Here is a 17,749-nt window from a genome sequence, read left to right on the forward strand (position 1 = left end):
ATGACACCTGCATTTAATTCTGCTTCCAGAAACAGAGGTCTGAGATGGGAAAAAATAATCTCAGATGGAAAGGGTAGTAAGAAATTTGGGTAGAACTCTTGAGAGAAAAAGTACATAGGTTGGCACAGGGGCCCAACAACAACCAAAAAAATCACCCCTTTTATATGCTCCATTCACACCACAAGCTGTTTTTTTTTCTTTTTTACATAAAAACTGGAGGATTGAGCATTGCAAGCCCAAGATTCAAGACAGATATTTGTGGGTCCAGAGTTCTGTCTTTTGAAAAAGAAAAATCAACCTGACTCCAGAGAACCTGTCAAACTCTTTGGCTCCTGGGCCACCCAACCAGACTAAAAATGCCCATCAGATTTTTTTTTAAAGAGAAGAACTTTCTTCTTTATTAAGATACCATGCTAGGAGTTATGAAGAATTTCTGTTGGAACACATTTTGGAAATAGAGTAGCTTTAGTTTAATAACTTGCACAAATTTAGAAAATTGTTTAAGAAATTCATATCAAAGTCCAAGTATTAGTTCAACATCCTGTATTTGATTCCATGATCTTCTTAGGAAGGTCTTTCTGCAATAGAGTATACTCCTATACAGTCGATATATTTAAAATTGCTTGATTTCCTTACCATAACTCCACTGCAAGCTTCTGGTGTAATCCCATGTAGCATGTCAGTCTTCACTGTAACAGGTCAGGACCGGCCTCCACCCCTTTTCCCTGCCCATGGCCTCTTTGTCATTGGGCACATCCTCACACCGCAAATGCCTCTTGCTGATCCAGGACCTCCTCTCTCTGAATGAGCAGCTCTACCACGGGGAGGAGCAGCCCTGCAACCTCTGGATGGAGCAGCACCCCTTGCTCCTCTACCACCCTTTCCTCTAGCTCCAACTTGAAAATCTTCATAACCATAGTATGGACCTTCATATCCACCATGATAGTTATGGTACTCATAGCCATAAAATCATAGTAATGTTCATATCCAGAATAATCTGGAGGATATCCATAAGCACTCTACCTCCACGTCCTTCACCTCTTGTTGGAGGAGGCATAGGAGGTGGACCATGATGTAGTAATCATACATTTGATTCTTTGAAGCTTGTCTCTGAGCTTTTCTTTCTTCTCTTTTCCGATCCAGTGGCTTAGAAACAATTTCAATATTTTCTTCTTCCAAGTCTTTGCCATTCATTTCTTCCATAGCCTTGACAGCACCATCTCGCTCATCAAAATGAATGGAAGCATAATCTTTTAATTTCTTCACTCGTTCAAGTTTCCCAAAGTGACTAAATGCTTTCTAAAATCTCTTCTGTTACAGTATTGGCAAGGTTGTGTAAAAACAGCACTTTTGCCTTTGCCATAACCTCAGGATTGGGATTCTTCTATGGGATCAGCCTATTCAACAGTTCCAACATTCCCCCAGAACTTGACTTTACCACTCATTAACCTACACCTTGCCTGGACAGCTGTTTTCTGATCTTCATATTCAAGGAAGCAAAACCCTCTGTTCTTTGTCTTGTCATCTGGTTGGTGGTATAAAATGACATCTGTAAGACCCTCTGTTATTTTGCTGAATTCTTCAAGACTCTGTTCCTTGGTTCTACTCTTAGGAATAGAGCCCACAAAAAAACATGTTGTTGGCAACTGAGATGCAGACACCAATGTGTTTTTCAGAATGAATTTCAAGATTATTATACAGTTTAACAGACTCTGAGCTGCCCCTTTTGTATAAAAGGTGACAAACACATAACCTCTATTGAGACCTGTTAATGGATCCAACATTAGATGAAGATCCCATATAGGTCCAGGTTTTTCAAACAGTGGAACAACTTCATCCTCAAACAGATCTCTTGGGATCTTCCCCACAAATATCTCAGTGCCAATAGAAGGCTGCTGACCTGAATAAATGGAATCTGGAGGCAGTCCCCCACATTTCCTCTGTCCAATGGTCGTATCAAGTTCTTTCCATGAGTGCCTTAATTTTTGCCTCATCTGGTCCTTTGCTAGAATCTGCTCCTTTAGTCCCCTGTTTTTCTCTCTGCCTATAAGTCTTCATGACTCCACATACAAAGGCACTTTTTTTCTGAACATGAGAGAGATCACGGTCTTTAAACTGCTGAAGAACTGCCACTGTGCCAACTTCAATGAATTCTTTTAAAGCTTTGATAGTTCTTTCATCCAAATTGATATGTGCAACTAGCCCTGCAGCATAAATTTCATCTAGTTTTTCAGCAATTTTCTGTGGTAAACCAGCATCAAACAATGTCTGAAAACTTTTTGAATGGATAACTGCAGAAGCAGTATTCATGGGCTCTTCAGTATCATTTCCATTAAGATGTTCTGTAGCCATGTTTCCAGAAATCTCCCCACTGGGCTGTGGCGGAGGAATTCTGTCTGAGGAGATCTGATTGCGAGCAATGAATGCTCACTACTCCCTGTGTCCGGCGGGAGACCCATCAGATTTTGAAGCCATTGGTGTGTCCCCTACCTAAGGTGAGGCATTTGGGGCCAGAGAGTCAGATGCGCCCTGTAACCAGCCCCACAACTCTGGGCACCTCCTGGGAGTTCCACCAACCCATCTTCAACCTCATATCTGAGCCTGGAGGTGCAGCCAGGAAGATGCAGATGGATCTGCTGCTACTCTGTCACTGTCTGATGACCCTCTGCTCTAAAAACACCTCTCAGCCCTTCTTTCTTTCCCTCAGTAGCTCACCAATACTGTGCTAGCCTTTGGCACCTGCCAGCTTGATTTCTTTCTTCCTCACCCTTTTAAGTGTTATGACTTGCCCTACATACCAGGCTATTTCTCTTTCAGAGCCTCCCAGAGCACTCACCCCAAATTACTCCACCCCAGTGCATTAAATTTCTCTGCCTCCCCACCCACTAGTTCATGAGAGCCTTCTTTAATTTAATCACCCCGCCTTAATTCACAACACCTGCCTTTAGGTCTGCTCTCCATGAAACAGAGGTCAGAGGCCAGAAAAAAAAGGCTGGATTAGAAATAGGAGTTTGGGGAGATGTCTTTTTTTTTGCTTTTTTTAGGGCCACACCCAGGGCATATGGAGGTTCTCAGTTTAGGAGTCTAATTGGAGCTACAGCTGCCGGCCTGCCCTACAGCCATAGCAACACAGTATCTGAGCCTCATCTACAACCTACACCACAGCCCACAGCAATGCCAGATCCTTAACCCACTGAGCAAGGCCAGGGATTTAACCTGCAACCTCATGGTTCCTAGTCAGATTCATTTCTGCTGCACCACAATGGGAACTCCCTTGGGGAGATGTCTTGAGGGAAAAAGCACAGTGGTTTGAAAACTGCCCACAAAAACATCACAACTTTTATAAGCTCCATTCATGACCACCAGCCCCTTTTTACACATGAAAACTTTATGGAGGCCAGAGGCTTGAAATTTGTAAGTCTAAGACTCAGTAAAGATTTTTGTGGGTCCAATGTCAACAGCAAGCAACACATTACAGAGGGCAGTATTTCTCTCTCAAAGTCTCCCACATCCCTCACTGCTCCCTGTCAGCACTCCTTTAAGTCCATCAGCAGGACACACTCCGACTCAGGTGACCCACTTTAAATTATTCTAAACCCCCAGCCCACCCCCCCATGCCACCTTGCCACCCCTTATTATATGCGACCTGGCTCTAGGTTAAGATTATTCCTTCAGGGGTGCACAAAAGGAGGAAGAGGCTCAGATGGAAGAAAAAGAAGGAAGTTGTCAGATCCCTCAAGAGACAGGTCTCTGGGATGGGCACAGCCTACCCAGCAGAAGACCTCTGCTTTGACACTCTCCATTCATGACCAGCAGCCTAGCTCTCCAGAGGCCAAACACCATGGAGGCCCAACTCTGGAAAACTGAATGTCCGATACTCAAGCCAATGGCTTGCTGTGGGTTCAGAATTTTGCTTTCGGAGAAACCAAAAGCAATCAGACCCCTGATGGCCTGTCCCAGTGGTGTGGACCTTGGGCTGCCTGAGCCAATAGGATGTGACTCAGATGTGTGAAGGCAGAACCACATCCCATTTACCTGGTGAGTCAGTTTGGACTGGAGAGTCAGAGATGGCCTGGGACCTGGTCCTCCTTGCCGGACACCTGCTAGTGGATCCACCGTCCCCATCTCGAGCCCCATCTCTGGAGCCTGGAAGTGCCTCCCAAACTGAGGCAGCTGCTGGGCTTGGCCGGCACTTCCGCGCCCTCTGGCGGCCATTCTCTCTAATAACAACTCAGAGCTCTTCCTTCTACTTCCTGAATAAACCTATGGGCTACACTGGGTTTGTGCACCTGATAGATGGTTTAATTCCTCCTTTCCCTCTAAGAACAATCAAGTGCCTAACAGAGGAGGGTATGTCTCACTCTTAAAGTCAATCATGGAACTCACCCCTCACTACTCTTCACCACTCCTCTTAGTCAATGAGCCAAACGCACTCCATAACAGATAATCAGAGTTAAATTAATCAGCCTATCCTCTTGTTTTGTGTGACTTACCTGGAGATAATGTTTCTCTAACCACCCCGCCCCCGACTCAGGGATGAACAAAATGAGGGAGAGACCCAGATGGAAGCAAAAGACGGAAATTTTCAGAGAACCCTCAAGAGACAGGATGGATACAGCCTGCCCACTGAGAGACCTCTGCCTGCTTTTACATCCTCCATTCACACCACCAGCCCACCCTTCCCAGTGCCAAAGAGCATGCAAGCCTCATCCTGGAACACTGCATGACCAATATTCAAGCCAACTACTTTTGGCTTGGGGTTTCTGCCTTTGCAGAATCCAAAGGCAGTCAGGATGGGGGCAGCCTGCCCAGGCGTCCAGACTGGGTTTCCTGAGCTGCCTAAAAACAACCAACAGATGTGAAGGCAGACCATGTCCTTTCTATCAGATGAGGTAGTTTCGACCAGAGAGTCAGAGGTGACGAGTAACCTACCCCTGCTCATCAAGGCACGTCCTGGGGGATCCACCAGCCCCATCTCGAACCCCACCTCTGAGCTGGGATATGCTAACACCAAGGAGCTGCTGGGCTCTGCTAGTGCTCTGGCAACCTCTGACAGCTAATAACACTCAGAGCCCTTTCTCCTGCCTCCTGACCAAACCCGTGGATGGGCTGCACTGGCTTTGTGCACTTGACAGCTGATGCCCATCCTACTCTCCCTCTGAGAACTGCCATGTGCTGCCTTACAGAGGGCAGCATCTCTCTCTCAAAGTCTCTCAGGGCACCCTCCCTCCTGCCTCCCTCTCCCACACCACCACTCTTGATCCATCAGCTGATCCCACTTCAAATCAGGGCACCAGCTGGAAATTCACCTAACCGCCTTAATACATGAGACCCCATTTCAGCTAATGTTCTCCCCTCGGGGGTAACTTGCAGGAAGCACCAGCTTGGGTAGAAAAATAAAGAGGAACTCTGGGGGGAAATTTCAGAGCTAGATCCTAGTGATGAGCACAGCCTGGCCAGCCAAACACATCACTGCTACACACTCCATTCTGGTCCACAAGCACTTCTTTTCTTTTTTTTCTTTTTCTTTTTTGCTTTTAGGGCCACATACATGCATATGGAGGTTCCCAGGCTTGGGGTCTAATCAGAGCTGCAGCTGCCAGCCTACGCCAGAGCCACAGCAACGCAGGATCTGAGGCGCATCCTTAACCCACTGAGTGAGGCCAGGGATCAAACCTGCATCCTCATGGATGCTAGTCAGGTTTGTTTACCACTGAGCCATGACGGGAACTCCCAAACACTGCTTTTCTGATGCCACCCTGACAAAACTTGATGCACAAAAACCACATGCCCAACATTCAATGCAAATGCCTTTAGAGAATCCAAAGGCATTCAGACCCCAGACAGCCTGTCAGGATGTCTGCTCTTTGGGCTCCACCGCCAGTATAGAAGTGACCCCTGGTTGTGAAGGAATAACTACATACCCACTATCAGGAGAGGAATTTGGGACCCAGAGTCAGAAGCAACGTGTCACTCACTGTTCCTCATTGGGCCCGTCCCTGGGGGTTTCTCCAGCACCATCTCCAAGCCATCTGTGAGCCTGGACGTGTCAGCACCAAGAAGCAGGTGGGCCTTGGCAAGGGTTCCTTCTCCCTTGGTGGCTGATACCTCTGTTGACACTTCAGACACCATCCTTCTGCCTCCTGATGGCCCCCGGTTCTGTCTGCATGGATCTCGAGCACCTGTGATCCTGATTTGGTCTCAGAAAAATTAAGAGCCTTATGGAGGGTGGTATTTCTCTATCAAAACTTGCTATATCCTTCACTGCTCCCTATCTATCAGCATCTTTAAGTCAATCATCAGGACACACTGACTCAGGTGATCTGCTTTAAATTATTCCAAACCCCCAGCCCTCCTCTCCCTGCCACCCATGCCACCTCGCTGCCCCTTATTTTATGCAATCTGGCTCTAGGTTACGATTATTCCCTCAGGGGTGCATGAAAGGAGGGAGAGGCTCAGATGAAAGAAAAATAGTTCAGAGATCCCTCAAGAGACAGGTTTCTGGGATGGGCACACATTCCATTCATGACTGGCAGCCCAGCTCTCCAGAAGCTAAACAGCATGAAGGCCTAACTCTGGAAAACTGAATGCCTGATACTTAAGCCAGCGGCTTGCTTGTGGGTTCAGAATTTTGCTTTTGAAGAAAACAAAGGCAGTCAAACCCCAGATAGCCAGTCAAATTGTGCTGACTATGGGCTAGCTGAGCAGACAGTGACCCAGAATTGTGAAGGCAGAAATATATCCCTTTCACCTGGCAAGCCAGTTTGGACTGGAGAGTCAGAGGTGGCCCGGAACATACCGCTCCCCGCCGGATAGCTCCTGGGGGATTCACGATTCCCATCTCAAACCCTATCTCTGAGCCTGGAAATGCCAACCAAACTGAGGCAGTTTTCTGGGCCTGGCCAGCGCTTCTGCGCCCTCTGGTGGCCATTCTCTCTAATAACAACTCAGAGCCCTCTGCCTCCTGAACAAACCCATTCATGGACTGCACTGGGCATGTGCAACTGATAGCAGGTTTAATTTCTTCTCTGTCTAATAACAACTAAGCTCCTTACTGAGGGGGTACTTATCTCTCAAAGTCAAGCATGGCACTCACTCCTTCCTATTCTTCAACACTTCTCTTATTTAATGAGCCAAACCGATTCCAAATCAGGCAACCAAATTTAAGTTAATCAGCCTTCCTCTTACTTTACCTGACTTAGCCTGAGGTGAAATTTTTCCTCATGGGTGAATGAAAGGAGGGAGAAGCTCAGAAAGAATTTTAAAAAGTAACTTTTCAGAGGACTCTCAGGAGACAAGTTTCCAGCTGTCTCCAACATGCCCAGCAAGGGAACCTCTGCTTTTACCCTCTCCATTCAGAACCTACAGCTCAACTTTCTATTTGACAAACACCATGCAGACCTGATCCTTGAGCAGTGCATAACCAAAATCCAAACAATTACTTTTGGGTTCAGATTTATGCCTCTGAAGAATCCAATGTGACTCAGAATGTTGAAAACCTGCCAATAGTCTGACTTTGGGTTACCCCAGATATCTGATAGAGACCCACAGATGTGAAAGCAGACAATGTTTTTTGTTTTTTAATCAGCGGAGGTAATTCAGGCTGGAGAGTGAGAGGTGGTCTGTAATCTAGTTTTCTCTCCTGACACCCAGTGGTGGATATACCCATCCCTATCTCGAACCTGTTTCTGAGACTGGAAATGCCAACACCAAGCAGCTTCTGGGTTTGGCTGGAGCTCCTGCAGCTTCTGGCAGCCATTCTCTCTCATAACAACTCCAAGCCTATCCTTCTACCTCCTGAACAAACCCCTGAACTGCCCTGGGTTTGTGCACCTGATAGCAGATTTAATTTCCCTCTCACTCTAAGAACAACCAAGCACCTTATAGAGGGGGATATTCCTCTCTCAAAGTCAGAGATATCACTCATTCCTCCCTATCCTTTACCACTCCTCTTGGTCAGTGAACTGAGCCCACTCCAATTGAACCTGTCCTCTTAATTTATGTGACTTGGCTTAAGATTTTCCCTGAGTTGTGTACAAAAAGAAGGGAGAGGCTCATATAGAAGAAAAATAAAGAACTTTTCACAAAACCCTCAAGAGACAACTGTCTGGAATGGAACCTCTGCTTATATACTCTCCTTTCAGGACCACCAGCCCAGATTTTCAGATGCCAAACACTGTGCATGCCTGATTCTGGAACACTGCATGCACAATATCCAATCAAGTACTTTTGAGTTCAGATTTCAGTCTCTGCAGACTCCAAAGGCTGTTAGAACTCTTGATAGCCTGTCTAATTGTCTGGACTTTGGGCTACCCTTAATTCACATTACCTGCCTTTAGGTTACTTCCACTAACTGTGGTCAGTTCAAGAGTAAGAGTCTCAGATGGAAAAGGAAGGAGGAATTTGAGGGGGAAATCTCCAGAGGGAGATTGCCTGACCACCAAAATTCTATTCCTCTTACCCACTCAATATTCAAGGTTCAAGTCCATCAGCCACTTCTACCACCACCTACCCACACCCTGCCTTTTTTTTTTTTCCCCAGATTTCAGGAAAATCACTTTACCAGCTGGGGAAAGAAGAAAAGGACCTCTAAGTCATCCAAAATTTTGGGGTCCTTGTAGCTGAGTGTATAGAGAACAGAACACATGCCAAATGGGCATTTGGTCTCCCTGACTGGTTACCTGTATCTAAGCACGAGAAAACACTTTTTTAGCAAGTTTTGTTGACTGCTGGAGAGGCTTTCTGAGTAATTTATTTGGCTCCAGAAACTTTATTTCCCACTCCACCTTTACCGTATATCCAGGGACTGTTTGCTGAACAGCAGCCACCTACATCAGCTGTCTCCTACAGCCTCACAGTGGGTCTTAGAATGTTGAATCACTGACTTAAGAGGGGACCTTACAACTAAGGTTCTCTTAGACAACACTTCCCCTCCCACACCCCACAAAGGTTCATTCATTTTTCTGTTAGATCACCTAGACCACTTGGTGCGGGCTAGATTTTGTGGGATCTTCATCATCACCAACCCTAGGAGGAGGCCATAGAGGAGCTAGAAAGATGAGAAGTGAGGTCTTCCTGGTGGGTGTAACCAAGCCTCTATCCTGGCAAAATCACCATAGGGTGCATCCTTCCCAAGTGAAAATTACCACCCACTAACAAATAGCTTATTTTCTCTTGCAATATCACAGGACTCACATGACCACAGTATAAATTTGTAGATGGGGGAAGTTAGCCAACTACTGATTCTTTCAATTATAATACCATTTTTCAATTGGACCTCTAGTGTTAGGATTTGAATAAAATGGAATGAGATCTCCTTTGTCCAATTTTTCGTGGTGCTTTGCCAAACAAAGCACATCCAAAAGAAATGAGTTTATGTCTAATCTCTCTCTTTGTATTGGAATCTCATCCCAAGGATCCTCTTCATTTTCTCCCTCTGCCATGAGGAGCTGCTTCCCCTTCTGAGAGTTCACCCAAGACTCCTGAGTCATCTCCTCCTACCTCTCCTCATTCTGTGTTGTTTCTACTCCATTTCACCACCATTCTACCTGCTGCCCTTACTCCTGCTCTGATTCTCCCACCTCCTCCTCTTGGCGTGCCTCCTTCAGGGACTAGTCCAATGCACATCCATATCGACTTTCAGTACAAGCTCTCCAGAATCAATAGTCTGTTCCCTCTTCAAGAGGTCCTCAGTGGAGAGGGCAAACTGACCACTATGTATGTATCCTTTGCTTCTTCTGATTTATGTAAGTGGAAGAATCAATACAAAGGATTAAAGGAAGAAAAGGATTTCTAAGTCATCCAAAATTTTTGGGTCCTTGTAGCTGAGCTTCCTTTAAGATGTTTAGGGCATTCTACCTACCAGTAGCCCTCCTTCTTTGCAGTTTTCGCTATGATTAGCTTTGAGCCCTTCTCTTCACTGTGGACGAGGTCTTTGAAACCTGGGCAATTCATTGATGTCACATCCTCACTGGCTACACACATGAAACAAGAAGACTGAAAGGGCCGAGGGGCTCTTTGGAGAAGTCTTAGCTGACCCCGATTGTGGGGAGTAGAAAGATTTACTTTCTAGTCAACACAGGGGCCACCTACTCAGTCTTGAACACCTGACAAATCAGAATGACCAAAGATAAATGCAAGATAATGGGAGTGAAAGGGAAGCCACAAGAATTTTATAGAGTCTCCTGAGTACAATTGGAAAGGGAGAATGTTATCTCATTCTTGTATGTATTGGAATGCCCAACTCCCCATTAGGGAAAGACTTACTATACACATTTGGAGCTATAGTTTATCTCAGAGACAAACACCTTACCATCGAAATACCTAAGAGCCCTTCCATTCTGTAAGCTCTAGGGCTACTGCCCTCTGTCAAGAATAATAGCCTAATTAACCTTAAGGTGTTTAGTCCCTCAGTAGGGACCCAAAACACCATGGGAAGAGTCAGAAGGGCACCACCCATCATAGTTAAGCTGTGACCTGGCCATAGTAATGGGGAAAAAAATGCCCAGGATTATAGCCCATGAACAAAATCTACCCAGTGCTGGTCCATCACCCCCACCCACTCAGTGATGCCTTTGGATTAAAGGTATTACATTTTACCCCTAAGAATGAGAACTTTACTCTCACCTTGGCTCACAAGTCTGCTAAACTTAGCCCTCTTGAAGTTCACGTTCCATCCCTAATGTAGCTTCCCTGCTTGCACCTCACCCCTCGCACTGGTATCTCTAATGAATACAAAGCACTCAACTAAAGTGTCATCTCCCTAACAGATCTCACAGCCACTGCCCCATCAAAAGCCCCTACCAAAGTGAGAAACTTATAATAACACTCTGGTAGTGTTCTGAACTCTGATCAATGCTTCTTCCATGACCTCACAATTTAAGTGCCCCAGGACTGACTTCTGTGGAAATCTCACCCATTGGTGTCCTCTGCACTGACTCCATGAATACACACAGGGACCAGACAAGAGATGCACTTATTGGGAAGGGGAGATGCTGCTTGTCTGATGTTTAGTAAATGGCCCTCCTGAGGCCTGGGGAAAAGCCACCACTCAAGAATCCCCCAGTGACCCCCCCACTATGCAGGTGGGCCTCTCTCCTCACACTGCAAGGACACCCCCTCTTGGGATGGTCTCTTATGAAGGTGGTTCAACTCCTTAGAAGTGCACTAGGCATGTGCTCTCTCTGGTACTTGTTCCTTTGGAGCTCAGGGATAAACCAATTGCCCAATCAGGAATAGCCCTAAATCCTCTGGAATGGGGTCTAGCCTACCCTTGCTTAGATGATGCCCAGTTTGTGCACAATGCATGCTAGACTGGCTAACTTCTAGGAACCTAGTTATAACCATTCATCATATCACCCAGTCCTGAGATAAAAGGGCAATAAGGCTCATTCTGGCAGTAGGAATTGCCCTTGGACTGGCAGCCCCCGCTGGGGAGGTTCTGCATACCACGAAATCACTGTACAAAATCTCACATGCCCTTGAGGACTTGTCTAAAAACATGAGGGATGCTTTTCAAGGACCCCATACTTCTCTGTACTTAGTAGAAAATACCGTACTTTAAAATAGGCTAGCCCTTGACTATCTCCTCGCTGAGCAAGGGAAATGCTGCAGTTATTAATAAAACCTGCCACACCCATGTCAATAACTCTGGCCAGATTGAGGTAAACATAAAATAGATATCTGAGCAAGCTTGGTCCTGATCCATGCTCAATCTGGAATACGGTCAAACTGAGGCTTTCTTTCTTTTTTTTTTTTTTTTTTTTGTCTTTTTGCTATTTCTTTGGGCCACTCCCGCGGCATATGGAGGTTCCCAGGCTAGGGGTCCAATCGGAGCTGTAGCCACCAGCCTACACCAGAGCCACAGCAACGTGGGATCCGAGCCGCGTCTGCAACCTACACCACAGCTCATGGCAACGCCGGATCGTTAACCCACTGAGCAAGGGCAGGGACTGAACCCGCAACCTCATGGTTCCTAGTCAGATTCGTTAACCACTGCGCCACAACGGGGACTCCCAAACTGAGGCTTTCTAGTTTAACCTGGTTTCTTCCATTTCTTGGCCCATTAACTGCTATTAACATCCTGGTCATCTTCAGGCCTTGCCTCCATAACTGCCTTGTCAAATTTGTTAGTAAAGGACTTGAAGCCCTCAAACTTCAGATACTATAACACAAGGATACGAACACTGGGACTGCAACCTGGTGACAATCAGATTTATTTTAGGCTGGGAAGGAACAGTCCTGCACCGCCAATCCAGGGAAAACATACGCCCATGTCCAGCAGGAAGCCGCCTCAGAAGACAGACCTATGCCCTTAAGAATGGGGAGCAGTGACAAGGAAAGGGGGGAGTTTGTTGCTGGAGCTGACAGCATATCCTTGCTCAAAACCTGCCAACTGCTCCTTGAACAGCAGTTAACATGTATCTTTAAATGACAGCTTCTGGAGACAAAAAGAGGAATTTATAGAAAGAGACAAACAAAAACCAGATAAAACCAGGTGGAAACAAGATGGTAAAAAATTGACCTCCCATAGATGCCGAGTCTTATTCTATGCTGATTTTACTACATTAGCCACTAGATGACATAGCTACTGGTGGCCAAGACTGGAAGATGCAGACAAAAATATAAGAAGGGGGTGGCACCCCATTTCCAAAAAAGCACTACCCCTCCCCGGTAGGCTAATGCACATGACTCTCTGTCTTTAGCCTCACTCCGTTTCCCTTTATCTTTACTCATTAAAATCAATCCCTCTCACCACTTGGGCAGGAACTTGATCTGTGAACTAAGCTCCCACTTCTCCATTCTTTGCCCACTGAATAAAACTTGGGCTGCATCTATCTCAGTTTCGGTTTCATTTTCTAACCGCATGAGACCAAACTAGCATCTATTCTATAGTTTCTTTTATTCTTTTCGTTCTTGTCCTTATAACAAGCACCATTGAAAATGACCACCTAAAAAAGACTTTGCAGTATATTTATTACCTTTGTTTGTAAAGCTGAAGAGGAGAACAACATATCTCCCTAAGACTCAAGGAAGAATCTCCAGCTCCACCTTTGGTTCCCAAAGCTGAAACTCAACTTAAAACTATTCCCTGAACAGTTTGCATATGGGACATTTACACTATCTTTAAGTGCTGTGTAAGTATTAAAAATGGTGTCATAAAAACTGACATTACTATGTACTTTGTGTATTACATGTTCGTCCACATGTGTAAGTACAGTACATACGCTTTATCATACATAATATATGGTCATATAATCATGTATTAGTTATCTGCCTCATGTGTATAAGCAGGTATTTCAGCCTATTGTTAATACAGGACACATTAAACAGTTCAATCCAGGAATCCCTGGTTGCCTAGTGGTTAAGGACTTGGCATTAAGACTGCTGTGGCTTGGGTTTGATCCCTGACCTGGGAACTTCTACATGCTGTGGGTGCTGCAAAACAAAACAAAACAAAAAAATCGTTCAATTCTTATTATATTCCAGTCCTTACAGAATATTCATAAGGATAGTTGAAGTGATTGCTATCATATAGGACATACACTTTTTGATTTTATAAACCACATTATGTCCAAACATTTCCAGTCAATGTGCTTGTTATAACCTATAACCAGAACATAATCAGCAAGGCTTGATAAGCCATCAACCTATCCACAAATGTGCCTCTCTCCTAGTTCCAGGCCCGAGAACCATGGGGATTTCTATAAATTATATGTACACATATATACCTTTTTTTTTTTTTTTTTTTTTTTTTTTGGCTGCGCCTGTGGCATGCTGAAGTTCCTGGGCCAGGGATCAATCGCAAGCCAGAGTAGTGACAAAACCAGTCCTTAACCCATAGGCCACCAGGAAACCCCAAATGAATGATATCTTACATTTGGTTCTTATTTTAGGGCCATTTCCCCTTAATTGCCCACTCTTTCTCCTTAAATAAGACATCTCAGTGGACTATCAAATCAGCTCATGTTCACATATAACTGGTTTTTTATGCATTTTGTATTTTTAATTCTTGGAATTCCTGTTGTAGCTCAGCAGAAATGAATCTGACTAGCATCTGTGTGGACACAGGTTCAATCCCTGGCCTCTCCCAGCGGGTTAAGGATCTGGCCTTGCTGTGAGTGTGATGTAGGTCACAGAGGTGTCTTGTGGTATAGGCTGGCAACTACAGCTCTGATTCAACCCCTAGCCTGGGAACCTCCATAGGCCACAGGTGCGGGCCTAAAAAGACAAAAAAAAATTTTTTTTCTTTAATTTGAGGATGCTGTGACTTAGCTGTGGTTATCATTGGCCTTAACACAGCAACTTTAGCTGAGCTTAAATTGAATAGTATTTACCAACATAATCAACCATAATGTGTTATTGAGTCAATGGTCACAGGACATAGAGCAATTACACACATCTGTACACCCACACATGCACATCAGGTAAATAGCTCCCTAAATCAAACCCTCCCCCCTCCTACTAAATTTCATAATTTGTATGCCATTATTGCTGTGCCAACCCCCCCAAACAAGGCAAAGCATGTAACTACGTAAGAGTCAACTAATTCATCTAACAAACATTGCCATTACTTCAGTAACCCAAAGCTGGTATAAACTATAACCTAGCCTCCTAATAATACCAATCAATTACTTAGATATTAAAGCTTATATAGAATGATGTCCCCCTCTAGCTGCTATTTACCTCAAACAAAATAAGTACATTTTAATAACCTCCAAAAAATATATTAAATATTTCAATAATTTTAACACAACCCAGATGGCTACACTGAATACTAATATATCACATAAAATGCATAAATCTTATATGTACAAAGTCCTACTCAATCTGTTGATGTAGTTTCATATTTAAAGTGAGGCACTGTTCATGCCTAGGTGAATTCACTAACTCCATAAACACATAGGTGTGGTCCCAGCTTATTAATTTCTAATAAGATTACAGATGCAAGTATCTGCATTCCATTGAGAATCCCCTCTAAATCAGAAAAAGTTAAAAGGAGAAAACATCAAGCACACTAAGTAGTTCCCAATGCCTTGCTTAACTTTGCCCCTCTGGGAAGTGGTAATGATAAAAATTAAGCCATAAAAAAGTTTGATTTTGTTTTGTTTTGCTTTTTAGGGCTGCACCTGTGGCACATAGAGGTTCCCAGGCTAGGGGTTGAATTGGAGCTGCAACTGCTGGCTTACACTACAGCCACAGCCACACAGGATCCAAGCTGTGTCTGCAATCTACACCACTGCTCATGGCAACGCTGGATCCTTAACCCACTGAGTGAGGCCAGGGTTTGAACCTGCATCTTCATAGATCCTAGTCAGGTCTGTTAACTGCTGAGCCACAAAGGGAACTCCTGAGTATGTTCTTTTAACTAATTAGGGTTGGTAAATTTTGTATCAGCCACCTTGCTCCAAAGATTATCCCATATTAATAGAAATTCAGAGTAAAACATGTTAAAGAATATCCCCAAATAAAGTTAAGTCCTAGTTAAGCTTTAAAAAGCCATATCAGAAATAAAAATAGACTATTAAAGTAACTTTAACATTTCTGATGACATAACAGCTAAGATAAAAACTGGCATTAGAAGTCCCACTATGACTGATTCTAAATTCAAAAAATATATATCAATAAAATTATTCACCAGAATACTACTAGAATTTTCCTAAAAGTGAAAAGAACTTGGCCATGCTTCATACCCTTCTAGAGGAGGCTGTTCTATAATCAATAAACTTGGGTAAACCTCACTAGCCCTATATACTGACATCCTCAGGAAACCCTGGTAAAGAACAACAGTGAGCATAATTATCAGATATAAAACTGTCAGATCAAGGTTAACCAATGGGAGGGAAGAAGTAGCATACATTTTCTATATCAAAACATAAAATAATTTATACAAAAGTTTTTATGAAATAAAAAATGGAAGCAGAATTTACTACCAAATTAAGAATAGAATGCTTGGTTGAACCAGGCTATGAAGCATGGACTCATTGCCCACCACCCTCCCCAAATACAGATAACTTTTCATAACCTATTAACAAGTACCAAACAACAAAGGGGAGATAAGGAGTTCCCATTGTGGCTCAGCATGTTTTGAACCTGACTAGTATCCATGAGTACATGGATTTGATCCCTGGCCTCGCTCAGTGTGTAAGGATCAAGTGTTGCCACAGCTGCAGCATAGGTCACAGATGTGGCTTGAATCTGGTGTTGCTGTGACTGTGGTGTAGGCCAGCAGTTGCAGTTCCAATTTGACCCCCAGCCTAGGAACTTCCCTATGTTGCAGTTGAGGCCATAAAAAGACAACGAAAAAAAGGGGGGAAGAGGAAATAAATTGCAATTAGGTGAGCATATTGGTAAGTGTGTTTGGATGAATCAAAGTTTAGCTTAAAGAAAAGCATCTAGGAATTTCCGTCATGGATCAGCGGTTAACGAACCTGACTAGCATCCATGAGGATTAGGGTTCAATCCCTGGCCTTGCTTCATGGGTTAAGGATATGCTGTTGCAGTGAGCTGTGATGTAGGTCACAGACATGGCTAGGATCCTGCATTGCTGTGGCTCTGGCGTAGGCTGGTGGCTACAGCTCTAATTGGACCCATATCCTGGGAACCTCCATATGCCACAGGTGTGTCCCCCAAAAACAAAAAAAAAAAAAAAGAAAGAAAGAAAGAAAGAAAGAGAAGAAGAAAGAAAAGCATCTAGTTTACACCAGGAGAGTTCACACTGCATGAATACTTTGAACAAAAACTAGCCACAACTTCTCACCAAATTCAACTACCGTAAACAGGTAAATTAAATCAAACATTCATTCAACATCTAATATATAGTAGATAGAAATTTAAATCTAGTGCTATAAAGTACCATAAGGGAATGATGAAGGAAGAATTAAAAGTACCAAAAACTTATCCCTTTTACATTTTGCATGATTTAACTAGGAAAACTTTAACAAAGAGAACATAAGTTAAAAGTCCCTGAGACCAGATGAGCTACTTAGTTTTTTGTTGTTGTTGCTGTTATTTTGTCTTTTGTCTTTTTAGGACCACACTCACAGCATATGGAGGTTCCCAGGATAGGGATTGAATAGGAGCTGTAGCTGCCTGGCCTATGCCACAGAGAGCAACACCAGATCCGAGCCACGTCTGCAACCTACACCACAGGTCACAACAATGCCAGATCCTTAACCCACTGAGTTAGGCCAGGGATCAAACCTGCATCTTCATGGTTCCTAGTCAGATTCATTTCCACTGCACCATGACAGGAACTCCCAGATGAGCTACTTTGAAACAGTTTATAAGAACTCATTTAAATGAGTTTAAAAAACCCTGAGTTCAGACTGGAGTAATCTTGGTCACTTTCTATCTATAATAGATTTCTCCCAGTATGAAAGGACAAGATAAATAAGGCCTAATTTTCAAAATGTCTTCAAACTAAATGATGATATACTCTGCAATCAAGCAATTTCTACATATCCTACTGTAGAACATGGTATGTTGGGGTTTGCATAGCCCTGCAATTGCATAAAACTTAAACCTTTAGCCACTGTGGTTCAAGACCTCTTCCTAAGAAATTCCTCTAATCAGCATTCTTCCACTAATTACCCAAATTTACCTGCTATAGCATTCCTTACATTAACTGAATTAAAAATCCTAGGCTAGGAGTTCCCATTGTGGTGCAGCAGAAAATAATCTGAGAGAGACGGGATTAGGATGGCGGAATAGAAGGACTGGAGCTCAACTTCTCTCCTAAAAACAACAA

General features: G+C 43.9%; 1 protein-coding gene and 1 pseudogene across 2 annotated transcripts in view; both read right to left on the reverse strand.

Annotated features, from left to right (window-relative positions):
• Window positions 1-368: 368 nt before the first annotated feature.
• The window catches only part of LOC100152623 (zinc finger protein 37A), a 130,679-nt gene continuing 113,298 nt past the window's right edge, over window positions 369-17,749 (reverse strand). The window contains exon 6 of one of the 2 annotated variants that reach the window (XM_084996982.1): window positions 369-6,200. In XM_084996982.1, coding sequence (XP_084853108.1) covers window positions 5,971-6,200 — 230 coding nt within the window. In that variant the 3' untranslated portion in view covers window positions 369-5,970. Of the gene's footprint in view, window positions 6,201-12,168; window positions 12,313-17,749 lie in introns of those variants that run through there. The other variant, XM_084996983.1, reaches the window with a different exon arrangement.
• Window positions 687-2,352, reverse strand: LOC100522522 (heterogeneous nuclear ribonucleoprotein Q pseudogene; annotated as a pseudogene).

The sequence above is a fragment of the Sus scrofa genome, chromosome 14 (genome assembly GCF_054392235.1).
Source record: "Sus scrofa isolate SSC_HxYL_T2T_F1_AM1 chromosome 14, Sscrofa_HxYL_maternal_Yorkshire_Landrace_v2.0, whole genome shotgun sequence".
In the NCBI taxonomy this organism is placed as follows: Eukaryota; Metazoa; Chordata; class Mammalia; order Artiodactyla; family Suidae; genus Sus; species Sus scrofa.